The 12895-nt window shown below is 37.9% G+C and overlaps 1 protein-coding gene across 1 annotated transcript in view; it reads right to left on the bottom strand.

The window, feature by feature from the left end:
- MCTP1 (multiple C2 and transmembrane domain containing 1) overlaps nucleotides 1–12895 on the bottom strand; it is a 276216-nt gene that overhangs the window by 130395 nt on the left and 132926 nt on the right. Inside the window, exon 7 of the mRNA XM_068422462.1 lies at nucleotides 639–812. Within this exon, the coding sequence (XP_068278563.1) occupies nucleotides 639–812 (174 nt within the window). The remainder of the gene's footprint in view (nucleotides 1–638; nucleotides 813–12895) is intronic.

Raw genomic sequence — 12895 nt, 5'->3', positions numbered from 1 at the left:
GAGAGAGGAAGGTCATGTGCGTCATCGGCCGTCCCAGCATCTTCCATAAACAGCAATTTTCAAACCAGTAGGGATCAGGGAAATAAAAAATATTAGCCAGAAAGCCAAGTAAGTCTCCACAATCATTTTCTCCTGATCAATCCTCTCTACCTATTAAGCTCATACACATACAAAACTTAACTGAAACCTGCTGTAAGGACACAAAGAGGAAAGTGAGAATACAAGCATAACATGGTTTGAGGATAATAGCATGCAAAGGATCCAAGAGGTGACCAGCATCAAGCTGGAAAGGCAGAAAGGTGGTATCTACTTGTCAGAATCCCTCCACCTCTCTCCCCTGCTATGAATGACCCATAACAGGAAATAAAAGCCAACACAGTCTGTATGGAAAATCAGGTGTGCCTTCCTGCCACTCTGCTTTTTTTCAGTGCTACACTTTTCCCCATCTAGCATTATTTTTGTTTACAATGAAACAAAAAAGAAACATCTAAACAAAACTCCAGGTGCTCTAACAGCTAATTAATACAACAATGAATCTCTATCACCATTTAAATCGTCATGCAAGCCAAAAAAACACAAACAGGAACAAAACATTTCAAACACACCCAACGTGCATTTTAGGTCACAGCTAAAATCACCTTGCTCTTGTACTTCTGATGCCCCAACCGGAACTTCACGTAAGGATCACTTAATCCATTTGCATCCATTGCCTTAAGTTCACGACCTTCTATTAAGGTAACACTAACTATTCCTCTCCATAGCTGAGATTTTCTGTGCAGGTCGGAGAGACGTAAGCTCTGGGTCTGAAATTTTAAGGAGATAAAAATATAGATTTAGTTAAAACAATTCTAAAAATTTCCATTGCATTTTAATGTACAATTTTATGTAACTATGAATGTAAAACAACCATCTTAAGCCATGTTGAAGTTATTTGACAGTACATATGTGAACTATATTACAAAGAATTGCTTGGAGAGAAACAAAACAGTGACAAATACACAGGTAATGTCATATGCTGCTTTTGCAGAAGCAGGCAGAACAAATGCTACTTAAGGAAATGTTCAGGAAAAAAAAAGTGTTTCTTCCTGCTTCACTTCTCTCTCTGCTGATAGAACTAACAACATTACAAATAAATGTTACAGTCTCTTATGTTAGTAGCATATGACTGAATGAACTTGAATACACACTAAAATAAACATGAAAAACAGCAAGAAAATGAAACTTCCATTAAAATAATACAAACCCGCCATGAGAAGCATGGACTAAGGAAAAATAAGTCAATAAACTCCCGTGCACACGACACCTATCTCATCCTCTAAATGATGTGGTATTGTCAGAAACAGCAAGGAAAACTGAATTACACACCAACACATTGGTTCAAGAGTTTCAAAATGAGGCGTTGCAGAGCCTCTGATCAGAACCGTGCGGAAATTTGTGGACTGTGAACCCCCAGCCACTGACTTTGGGGGTTACAAGAAAATTCACATGCACACACACAATCCCGATGGCCACAGTGTTCATCAATGAATGAACTACACTGGGGGCAGGCAAGTGTGGAGTTATAAACCTGAGTATCTTAAGACCAACTCCAGCTTGCTCTGAGCTATAGGGGATACGAGGTACTGCTAGCTGGCTCCAGGACTGGGAAATCACCTTTGCATGCCTGAGGTAGGGAAACATGTCTTGGGTGCATCTGAGGAGCAAGGCTGCCAAAGGCTCTCCCTTTTATTCTGAAATCAAATTCGTTCAAGCTTACCTTACCTAAAATCAGAACACTAGATACCTAAACAATATTTAAACTCAAAAACTATTCTTTCTAGGCATCAAAAAAAGCAAGTCTGCATGTATACTCAGCTGTATATATATCAAATATATGCATTTTCTTTATGGTGCAACAGAGTTTGAGCAACACAGGCTTTATGGGCTCAACATGGAGGGTTGCATGGTTGGCTTCATCACTCGCACACCTCCAGTATCTCTGTCAGAGGTTTTCAGTGCAAATTTCGTTTGAGTCTTTCAGAGGGTAAACATTGCTGGATGGTTACAGCTATGCAAGTGCCCAGGGCAGGAATTTTACTTTATTACCAGAGAAGATTATAGAAAGTACACTGGAGTATGATCATTGGATTGAAATGTGCACTCACCAGAATCCAGTAGGAATTGTTATACATGAGGACTGGGGCCACTGGGGTTGGAGCAAATCTGAATAACACGCTTTTAGCAGTATTTCAGACATCATGTTGGCATGTATTTATATTTTCTAATGGCTATTCATTCCAAGCAGTACGGTTACTCCCAAAATATTTCACTGTATTTATTAAAGATTTCTCTTCCTGAAGGATCTGACTGCAGAGAAATTTCTCACAAACTGGAGGCATGGAGACTCCCACTTGCTATGTTCTAAACCAAAACAAAAGGAAAAACAAGAAAAGAGAAAAGAGAAGAGAGAAGAGAGAAGAGAGAAGAGAGAAGAGAGAAGAGAGAAGAGAGAAGAGAGAAGAGAGAAGAGAGAAGAGAGAAGAGAGAAGAGAGAAGAGAGAAGAGAGAAGAGAGAAGAGAGAAGAGAGAAGAGAGAAGAGAGAAGAGAGAAGAGAGAAGAGAGAAGAGAGAAGAGAGAAGAGAGAAGAAAAGAGAAGAAAAGAGAAAAGAGAAAAGAGAAAAGAGAAAAGAGAAGAAAAGAGAAAAGAGAAAAGAGAAAAGAGAAGAAAAGAGAAAAGAGAAGAAAAGAGAAAAGAGAAAAGAGAAAAGAGAAAAGAGAAAAGAGAAAAGAGAAAAGAGAAAAGAGAAAAGAGAAAAGAGAAAAGAGAAAAGAGAAAAGAGAAAAGAGAAGAAAAGAGAAAAGAGAAAAGAGAGAAGAGAGAAGAGAGAAGAGAGAAGAGAGAAGAGAGAAGAGAGAAGAGAAGAGAAGAGAAGAGAAGAGAAGAGAAGAGAAGAGAAGAGAAGAGAAGAGAAGAGAAGAGAAGAGAAGAGAAGAGAAGAGAAGAGAAGAAAGAAGAAAGAAGAAAGAAGAAAGAAGAAGAGAAAAGAAGAGAAGAGAAGAGAAGAGAAGAGAAGAGAAGAAAGAGAAGAGAAGAGAAGAAAGAAGAGAAGAAATCAGAGAAGAGAAGAGAAGAAAGAAGAGAAGAGAAGAGAAGAGAAGAGAGGAGAGGAGAAAAGAGAAGAGAGAAGAAGAGAGAAGAAGAGAGAAGAAGAGAGAAGAAGAGAGAAGAAGAGAGAAGAAGAGAGAAGAAGAGAGAAGAGAGAAGAGAGAAGAGAGAAGAGAGAAGAGAGAAGAGAGAAGAGAGAAGAGAGAAGAGAGAAGACAGAAGAGAGAAGAGAGAAGAGAGAAGAGAAGAGAGAAGAGAAAAGAGAAGAGAGAAGAGGGAAGAGGGAAGAGGAAAAAGAGGAGAAGAGAAAAGAGAAGAGAGAAGAGAGAAGAAGAAAAACAGGAGAAGAGTTGCAGCCTGCATACTGCAAAGCCTTCTCTCTCTCTTTTCCTGAAAGGAAGTTAAAATTAAACTCCTGAAAAGCAGTCTTTCACGTCAAAGCTGCCTGCAAAAGAAAACCTCAGATCTTTTCATATCCATGCACTGCTTTAATGCTTTACTATAAACAGTAAGCAAAACCAACATTTTCTTACATGATAAAATCAGTTTTTATTTGTGTTTCATCTATTCTGTCTAAATGTGGGGTAGGGGAAGGGCTAGGGGTGCCAACAGCAGAAAATATTCTGACACAGAAACAGAACCGTATCCTCTATTAGATATGACTAACATAGTTAGCCAAACACAACGGCAGAACTGAAAGACGATCTTACAGTGTGGCTTAATATTCTGTATACAGTCAGATATTACTGGCTAACATTACGGGGTGGCAAACCAACTAGGCTTAGCCAGAATCTGGGCATTATTCCCAAGTTCATCAAGACCACGTTCTTGATGACTGTACTAATCGCCACAACTTTATTGTCATTTTCTTCAAAAGAAGAGAAGCCTTAGCAAATACTTTTGAAAAACCCGTTAAGTATTTACCTTTGTGACCTTTGACACTCTAGCCCATATGAGTTGCAGAAACCCCACAATCTGCCCTCTCCCAGCCTGGTCTCACCTTTTCATTGATCAGCCCTCATGCCCTGCAAAGCCCCACCTCTCTCACTTGCATGTGCTTGTGCCCATGCAAACAGACCCTGCTCTTACTAACCCCCCTCCTTGTTACACACACCCCTAGGACACGCTCCTCCTTCTTTGCGTCCTTGAACACAAAATCTATTGCTGAAGAATAATTCAACAATAGACAGAAGTAGAACATTGTGCCTACCACAAAGCTGGGGTTTTTTTCTAAAGTTTTAAAAAGCGAATAAATAATGCAGCCGTGTGTCCTGCAAAGGCATCTCTGTACAAATAACCACTTTAGTTTGGAAGCTTTAAATAAAACACTAATCAAGAAAATAATGAAAGAATGTAGGAAAGAATGATGCTCTTCTTCACTGGTGAACAGAGCGCAGATGTACAAATACAGCAGAGCGAATCAAAGCCAGCATTTTAAATGACTGCTGCAAACTCAAGTAAACAGAATTCTTCTCCCCAAATTTCTAGGATGCTTGCATATCTTTGACAAAAGATTTAAAATAAAGATTGAGAATGTCAATAGATACAGCTGTTACTTCTACATACCTTGTCCACACAATGGAAAAATCAAGAAACAGTCATATACAAAAACGATATACAAGGGACTGTCATATGTGTTCACAATGCTTTTACCCTATTAAAAACTACACGAAGTATAACACATTGCAGAAGTCACCAACATGTAGACACTGAGTTACAAAAATGCCTTCGATGGGATCACGATGATTTTTTTCTAAACTTGCTTGTCGTGACTAAGCAAGTTTCATAAAGGACTACTACTTCTAATTACTGCAATATGAAAGAACATTTACCTTATCTTATTATCAACTATATTTTACATTTTAGGATATTTTAATTCTGGGTGAAGCTAATCTAAATTTCTGTAGTCGATAAATTTACACTGCCCTATATGTTGTGTGTTTTCAGTATGACTGCCATGTTAAATCTGGTTTAGGATGTTTGCTCTAACAACTCGATATTATCGCTGTAGTAGCAATCTGCTGGTTACACTACAATATTTGTAATAAGAGTTGATATTTTGCAGCATTTCATGCATTTTTGTGGTTTGCTAAATCCAACAATTGTGCATTCTACTTAAGTGCACTTGCTGGAGATGTAATATGATGAAGGCTGTGACACTAATAAGCACTCACTATGACTTGCATTTTCTGGAAAAGGGTGGAAATATTTACACAAGAAACGGTGTGCCAGCAGGACTTGTCAGAGAGGCTGTGTCAGGACAATCCTAACCTTCTTCCTTGTCTTCCTCCCAGCAACCCCTCTTGGAAACTGTGGTTGCAATACATGAAAGTCAATGGGTCTCCTGATGATCCTGTTATTGCCCGGGATGACCAGTGACACCACAGTCCTAACACTGACACGAATGTGACATACAGAAGGACAGTGGCCACTGAGACTTGATGGAAACTCCCTGTGCTTTTGGAATTGAGGGCATGGACCCAGAAAATCCACATTGAAATGCTGTTTTGAATGTTAACCATATCAGCTGTTATCACTCACATACAAGTAATGCAAATATAAGCCTCACAAAATATTTGCATAATTTTTATAACCAGATGTCTAACAGGCAGGTGTATCTATTCTGACGTTTTTTACTTCTATTCCATTATTTAATAGCTTTCCATCAAGCATTATTTACAGCTGATAAACTGACATCTAGAACCCCATGGCTTAGAAAACCAAATATTTTCTCAATCTTCCAAAATTCTTCTTAAAAACCCAAACCAAATATTTCTGCCTCATATTCCAGAATTCCACAGAGTTTTGGTTGAAAGATTGAACTGATCACAGATTCCTTCAGTTAAGAAGTATCATACAACTCTATGCTTCTGCTTGTCTTTGTAATCCTTAGACCAAGATTTGCTATTTCCAATTTTATTCTCTACTCAAGAGGCATCTCATTCCAGCGGAAAAAACATTTGTTTCAACTTTAAAAGAGAAAAAAATGCTTCATAAGGCTTTTGATATTAGGAAAATGCAAATCAGGAGTCACATAAACTAAATACTTTGAGTTGGGCATAAAAGCACCAGTTAATAAGGCCATAGCTTTTAGCACTTTAGTTTGTGCAACTGGAACACACATATTTTTAGAAAAGCTTCTAAAATAAATTTTAAAAGCAGTCAGGACTTAGGAGCTGAAAGCCTTACGTTTTGCTATTCATTTTTGTTTAAAATGTTCATACATTGTATTTCTCCTCTTAAAAGTATATGCAAAAATTTCTAAAGCTGAATAGTTATCTAAATGCATACCAAAAATCACTTTAGTTCACTTGCTTTAGGCAGTAAATACAGTCTTTTATCACCAATTGTAATTAATCAGAGGTAGCTTCTCAGTTATGACTTTGGGATGATAACGTATTTTTACTCTTAGTTTATACATAACCTTTTGCAACCCAGACTAATTTATCTTCTTTTCTGGGAAAGAATGGACCTTCGGTTCCAACTGATCAAAGTCACACTGAAACAGCTCATCATATAATAACCGTATAAATTAAGAGTATTATTACCTTTTAGTGCATTCTAGTATTGCCAGTTCTAAACTTATCATTGATAATACAAAACAGAAGAGAAGGTGTAAGAGAAGAAAAGGTGACATCTTGTCTTTTCCTCCTGATATTACTGAAATACTCTGACTTGACAGGGCACAGCACATAATTATTGAACACCTTTTCCCCTACTATGTTTGGCTCCAGATGCCAAACCACTTGTTCCTCTGTTTGTCCTTAAAGTAAAGCACTCAAAAGGTTTTTCTCGTATTTTCTTCATGTGCCATTAATGTAGCAAGTTTAATGTGGGTTCTGATCATGTTTGAACTCAACTTAATGGCAATTCTCCCACAGAGATGAAAAGGGAAAGAGTAGACCCTTATTCAAATGAACATAATTTGCAGTGAAATGAACAACATTTCTGACAGAGCTCTCTCTCAATATGCTTTGGCTAAAAAGGTACTGTCTTTATTAAAACACCTTTGCTTAAATAGTTATGGTTACACAGGAAAACATGAGCTAAACTTATTTCTTCATACACAAATTGTGAATAGAGAATATTAATTAGATCTTCAAGAGTGTAGGATTTGTTGAAATAAACTATTTATATGGGATAGCACCTCACTCATCCTCTAGCTGAGGCAATCAAAAATTTTCAGGATAAACAACTCACCATCAGCAAATGCTGTTCAGAGAAAATCAAACCTCTATGTGATAACATGCCAATTTCATCAGAACTTTGAACAAAAACAAGGAATATAAACAACCTGGTCAGCCAGTATTATGGCTTTTGGTTACCTATCTGCCCTATGACTACCCACAGGGCCACTAATTCATCAGGACACTGTCTAGTGAACACAGGAGATACCACGGCTCCCACCCAAGTTCACAACCAGGGAGGACAACAGTTGTCAGTGAGGCAAAAATTACACCAACACCTTCTCACTCTCAGTTTGGAAGACCTAAATTAATACCGAGACAGAGCTTGGTCACTCCCATACTCCTGTCTTGTAAAGCAATCAGAAAGAGAAGATATGTAGACAATTGAACAAATGAACCTTAATTTCCAAATGTCTTTCATACTGAAAGCTTAGGAAAAGAAGACTCAGGTGCTGTACCTTCGCAATTATCAAGTAAAAATGGACATTCTGCTTACTTGTGTAGCACACTCTACATGCCCTACATAAACTACCGGAACTTCTCAGCAGCTATCAGACCTCGGTGCTCTCATCTTAGACAGTGTACTTTGTTGTCCTACAGGACTATAAACACCATGAAGCTTACAAACGTTCTCAGATGAAAGCAAAATACATTTATCTGTCACACGTCTTTTCTCTGGGAATGGCCAGTAAACACACATTGTGTAAAGTCCCTCTATGTTACAGCAGAAGTGGGGAGACTATAATATAAAGTATCTGCAATTGCTAGGGCAGTCCCTGTCCTTACATAGAGGCCTCTTCCATGCTCTACGTTCTCAGTGAGTGAACACCCAGCAGTGGTTATTAGAAAACCAGTTGGACCACATAGCTTCACCTGACCTTGTAGTGGGCCTGGCCAGGATGGAGGTCACCTTCCTCACAGCAGCCCGTACAGTGATGTGCTTTGCATTTGTGGCTACACCGGCGTTGATAACACAGCAACGTTTTGGCTATGGCTGTTGAGTGCTCGCATGGCATCAAGGCTTTGTGCTTGCTGGGGTCAACCCGCCAGACTTGTTAATTTCTCCCATCTTCTCACTATTCATTCTGATCTATTTTCTTCTCACAGTAAAACTTCATTCCAAATACCCCTGTTTCATTTCCTCTTACACACTCCTAATCGTTAGTGTTTGAGCACCCCAAAACTTTCCTCTGAATTAAGTATATATATACAAACATATATGTATTTCAAAGGATCACTTTCTTCAAACTCACTCTAAAATGTGTATATAAATTGTGCCCAAATCACTGTGATTAAAACATATCCATCTGTGTAGTGGGAAGAGATGAGCTTAATTTGCACCATGGGAGGATACTGTTACACACTAGGGAAAAAAACAGCCCTTAATGGGAATGATAGTTAAGCACTGGAACCAAATCTCTAGGGAGGTTGTAGAATATCCATCACTGCAGATTTTTAAGGACAGATTAAACAAACACCTGTCAAACACAGTTTACATGTCGTTGTTCCCACTTTAGGGCAGGAAGACAACTTTTCAGGCTGTTATTCCTATTTTCTGTCTTTTTTCGCACCTACCCTGCACACAGGTAGATTTTTAAATACCCCAGACACTTGAAATCCTGGGAAGAGAGATGCGGTCTGTCCACCAACAACACCTGCCTTGCCATCAGCCTTGTCTTCCAGAGACGTTCCTGTTATCCTCCCAAGTTCCTGGTCTCATATATTTTGCCTCCATTTCTCCCACTCAGCACAGCGAGGATAAAACTTTCAAAGCAAGCTCTGTGTGCATTACCCTGTAAGCAAACAGCACCAACCTGAATCCACTCTCTCTCACCCTTTCCTGAATTAACCTCCTGTAATCATACAGCAAATTGCACAGCAACAGAGGGAACAGGGGATTTTTCATAAAATATTTACTGATATCTCCAGATTCTTCACAGACCAGTCTGCCTGCTCTAAACAAAATGAAATGCTCTTTGAGAGAGCATCCAAAGGCACGCTTCTGCTTAAGTTAATGCAAACAATTAACTGTCACATGCAGGTAGAATTACCTGACAACTCTAAAAAAAATACAAGCTGTGTTTATCTAAAAACTGTAACATTAACTCTTCTCGGGGAGCACCATCGGCAAAGACAACCCTTACTACAAGGAGCAACGACAAAATACCTGACATTTTGCAACAAAAGCACTTTTTTTTTTTTTTTTCCAAAAAAGGAAAGCAGCATGCAGGCTCTTCAGCTTTCCCATTTCCAGCTATAATCAAAGGAAAGTTTTGATTTTGGCTGGAAAATACATGTCTATATGTATGTTATATATACAGGTAAACCAGTGCTGAATTATAATTACAGCTTCATTGACCCCAAGTTTAGTATTTATGCTTTTGATTTTAAAGTTAAACACCACTTCACATTAAAAAGTGCTAGAAGCAGTAAGATTTTATCTTTTAAAAATGTTGGTAGTAAAGGCACAGCAAAAGTAATAGAATTTCATCATTAGAAGCTAAGAGAAGAATGAGGAGGAAGTACACCATTAAAGAAAACTTAATTTTTTACAGGAGAAAAATTAGTGCATTTAAATAGTCTCTCCTTTCCTCTGTCATCAGCTTTCGGCTTAATAATGGTTAAGAAAATTTTAAGCTTTTTTATCCTATTATTTTTGACAGCACTGCACTGAACACTACAGAAATGACAAGGAGAAAGAGAGAGCAATACATGCATTTCTATCTCAATTTTATGTTGCCAGCATTTTAATAGGGACCCTTCCCATACCCTTTCCTCAGCTACTGATTAAGACTGTGCTGCGGAGAATTAGTAAATAACCACAGGAGGAAACCAGAGGAAAAAGGAGAAAACAACTCTTCCCAATTCATCCGCACTGGCTCGTGCTGGAAGTAGCAATGCTTAATTTCTCATCACCTCAAGGATTCTGTAATGAAATCACTTTGGCAATTAGCACTATTCACCTCACTGTCAGAAGCGGTGTTAACTATTAGTAATAAATTACCTCTCTTGTAAGTTTAGGCTTTCCTGTTCTCCTTTTATGCCTAGTCAACAACAACTGTTTTACAAAACTAGATCTGGTATCCTGACAGTTTATAAAGCAAGAGAGAAGCAAGAAGTTTGTTTCCTTCAACGCAAAGAAGGAGAGCCATCAGGAAAGTTTGTATCTTCGGCAGCAGAACTAATGCAAAGGAAAATCTGCCCTGCAAAAAGGAAAACTGTGGTGGACTTGGAGAACCACAGAAGCAGAACAGGTCAGATCCATACGCAGAGAAGAAAGCTACTTTGCGCAGGTCAAAATTCTTCCAATAGCTTTTTTAAAAAGAAAAACAAAGCTAAAAAATCCTGTATTTGGCTTAAATGAATGACTGATTATTCAGATCCTACAAGCACTGTCTTTTTCCTGCAGCACTGCTCTGCTAACCCACAGAATACCCAACAAACAACTCTAAACCACAGGAACTGAGGCACCGGCACATTGAGGTTATTGAGCAAACACCTGGATCACAAAAAAAGTGCACGAAACATTGCATAATCCACTTTCAGCTTTACTAGAGGTGTAATGAATCTCAGTACAGATGTAATGGCAGAAATGCAGCTGCTCCCTCTCCTAGACCATGGAGCAGACAGCCCACCTGCAAAGTCGTAATCACTAGCCACCAGTTTGCTTTAACGCAACATCAAGCTGAATGCAAACTGTAACTTCCCAGCAGAAGTTTTTTCTTAAATAATCAGCTTTGTTTTTTTTAAATAGTCCTCCAGAAGTCTCCTTTCACTACAGACAGGAAGTTTGACTTTCCTTTTCACAGAACATATAAATTCTTTGACTTCAAAACTGTTTGAATTTCGTTTTTGATAGATTCAGTGAAAGATGAGTATTCCCTCTGACCTAGACAGCGCAGGGAGTGATATACCTCCCATGAATTTTGATCAAGATTATGTCTGGAATAGAGCAAACATGAGAGGGAAAAGTAAAAAAACCAAACAAACAGAACACTAAAACCAAACAACAGTAACAGAAGGAAAAAACCTAACAACAAAAGCTAAAGTGGTGTTACATTTTTGCAACACCACTAACATGTTTACAAGACTACTGTGTTTGAAAACACTGGTTTACACACAAAATAGATAAAATGCACAGCTGCATTGACCTGGGTTTTTCAGGAGACCTTAACTTTATCTTTAGGGTGCACAGTATTTGAGGTAGAGACTCAGAATTCAGCTAAAGTAATTGTTTGCAGCGACATGAATATCATAATACTGTAACGGAGATTAGTTACCATTCTATTCACAGCTACTACACAGGACCAAGGAAATATGTGCAAGCAGTGCAGTTCATGAACACAAGCAACGCCATAGTGGTCTGCACTGCTGTATCTTAACTTCAAGTAATGTATGTTACAGAAAAAGTAGGCTTCAACTACATAAATTTCAAAAAGTAAAATATAGTGTCATAATCTCTAAAATCAAATTAATTTACTAGAAGTTCCATTTGAAAGACTCTAGAGAGCTAAAAAAGTAGGCTTAGGAAATTTTATAATGGTATCTCTAAAAAATTTTAATATTCTGTTTTTCCTCATCTCTCAGGTGTGTAAGACAAACACTTCCTGAAGAAGGATCTCATTTAGGGCACTTTCTCTATTACCTAACCGCATTAAGCACCTCTTTCTAGACATTTGTTTAAATCTGCAAGTGATGTCTGATTTAATATTTGTCATCCTGCATCCCAGAGAATATAAATTTTTATGATGGAATTCTTTGTAAATAAAAGATTTTTTGTTTTCCTGACAGTAGACCAAAGATTTGGAACTCTGGAATAGCCCCACAAGGCAAATGAGCTCCTGTGGTTTAACTGAGATACTTCTGCATATAAATTACACACACAACAGTGCATGTAAGATGTTGTATATGCATTACACCTCCAGCTAAAACTATTACTTCAGCTGAGATAAATGTAGAAAAATGCAATATTTAAATTCATACATTCGCTATTTGCCAAATCTTTTGATATGCCCCTTTACAAAAATGGCAACTACTGAAATGTTATCGAATGAATGCAACAAAGGAGAATGTGGATAAATAATTCACTTGAACAGCTCTGAAGAATTCCCAACTATCATGTTGTGCCATTCATTGAGGATTATCAAAGCTCACAGTTGTGGCACTTTGAAATTTGAAGTATGGGAAAGTTCTTAATAAAACTAGTTTTACCAACTGTCATCCAACGCACACAGCACATTAGGAGTTAACACATCACTTGCATGATGCAAAACAGCTGTGTCCTTCACCATCCTCTTCATTAACTCTTCAGAAGTTTAAGCATCTTAGATATTTCAGGAAAAGTTAGACAAATCATATAAGAATCAAAATACAACACGTCACCACTTCACCAAGTATCTTCACTTCACAGATTTCAAAAAGGCAACTGAGACTGGGTACTCTCCTGTACCACAGAAGCAAACTGTGTGAAAACCCCATGCATAACCCAAAAATTATGGACCATGCTCTTTTTTTTTTAAGGTTAAAAAAACTGTGCAAATATTTGTCAGTGAGCTCTATATACAACACTGTTTATTAATAAACTTCTATTTAAATGTGTGCATCAATATGCTAGAAAAGTGA

The sequence above is a fragment of the Nyctibius grandis genome, chromosome Z, assembly GCF_013368605.1.
Source record: "Nyctibius grandis isolate bNycGra1 chromosome Z, bNycGra1.pri, whole genome shotgun sequence".
Lineage (NCBI taxonomy): Eukaryota > Metazoa > Chordata > Aves > Nyctibiiformes > Nyctibiidae > Nyctibius > Nyctibius grandis.
The sequence above is the reverse complement of the archived record's forward strand: the minus strand, read 5'-3'. Positions and strand labels throughout refer to the sequence as shown.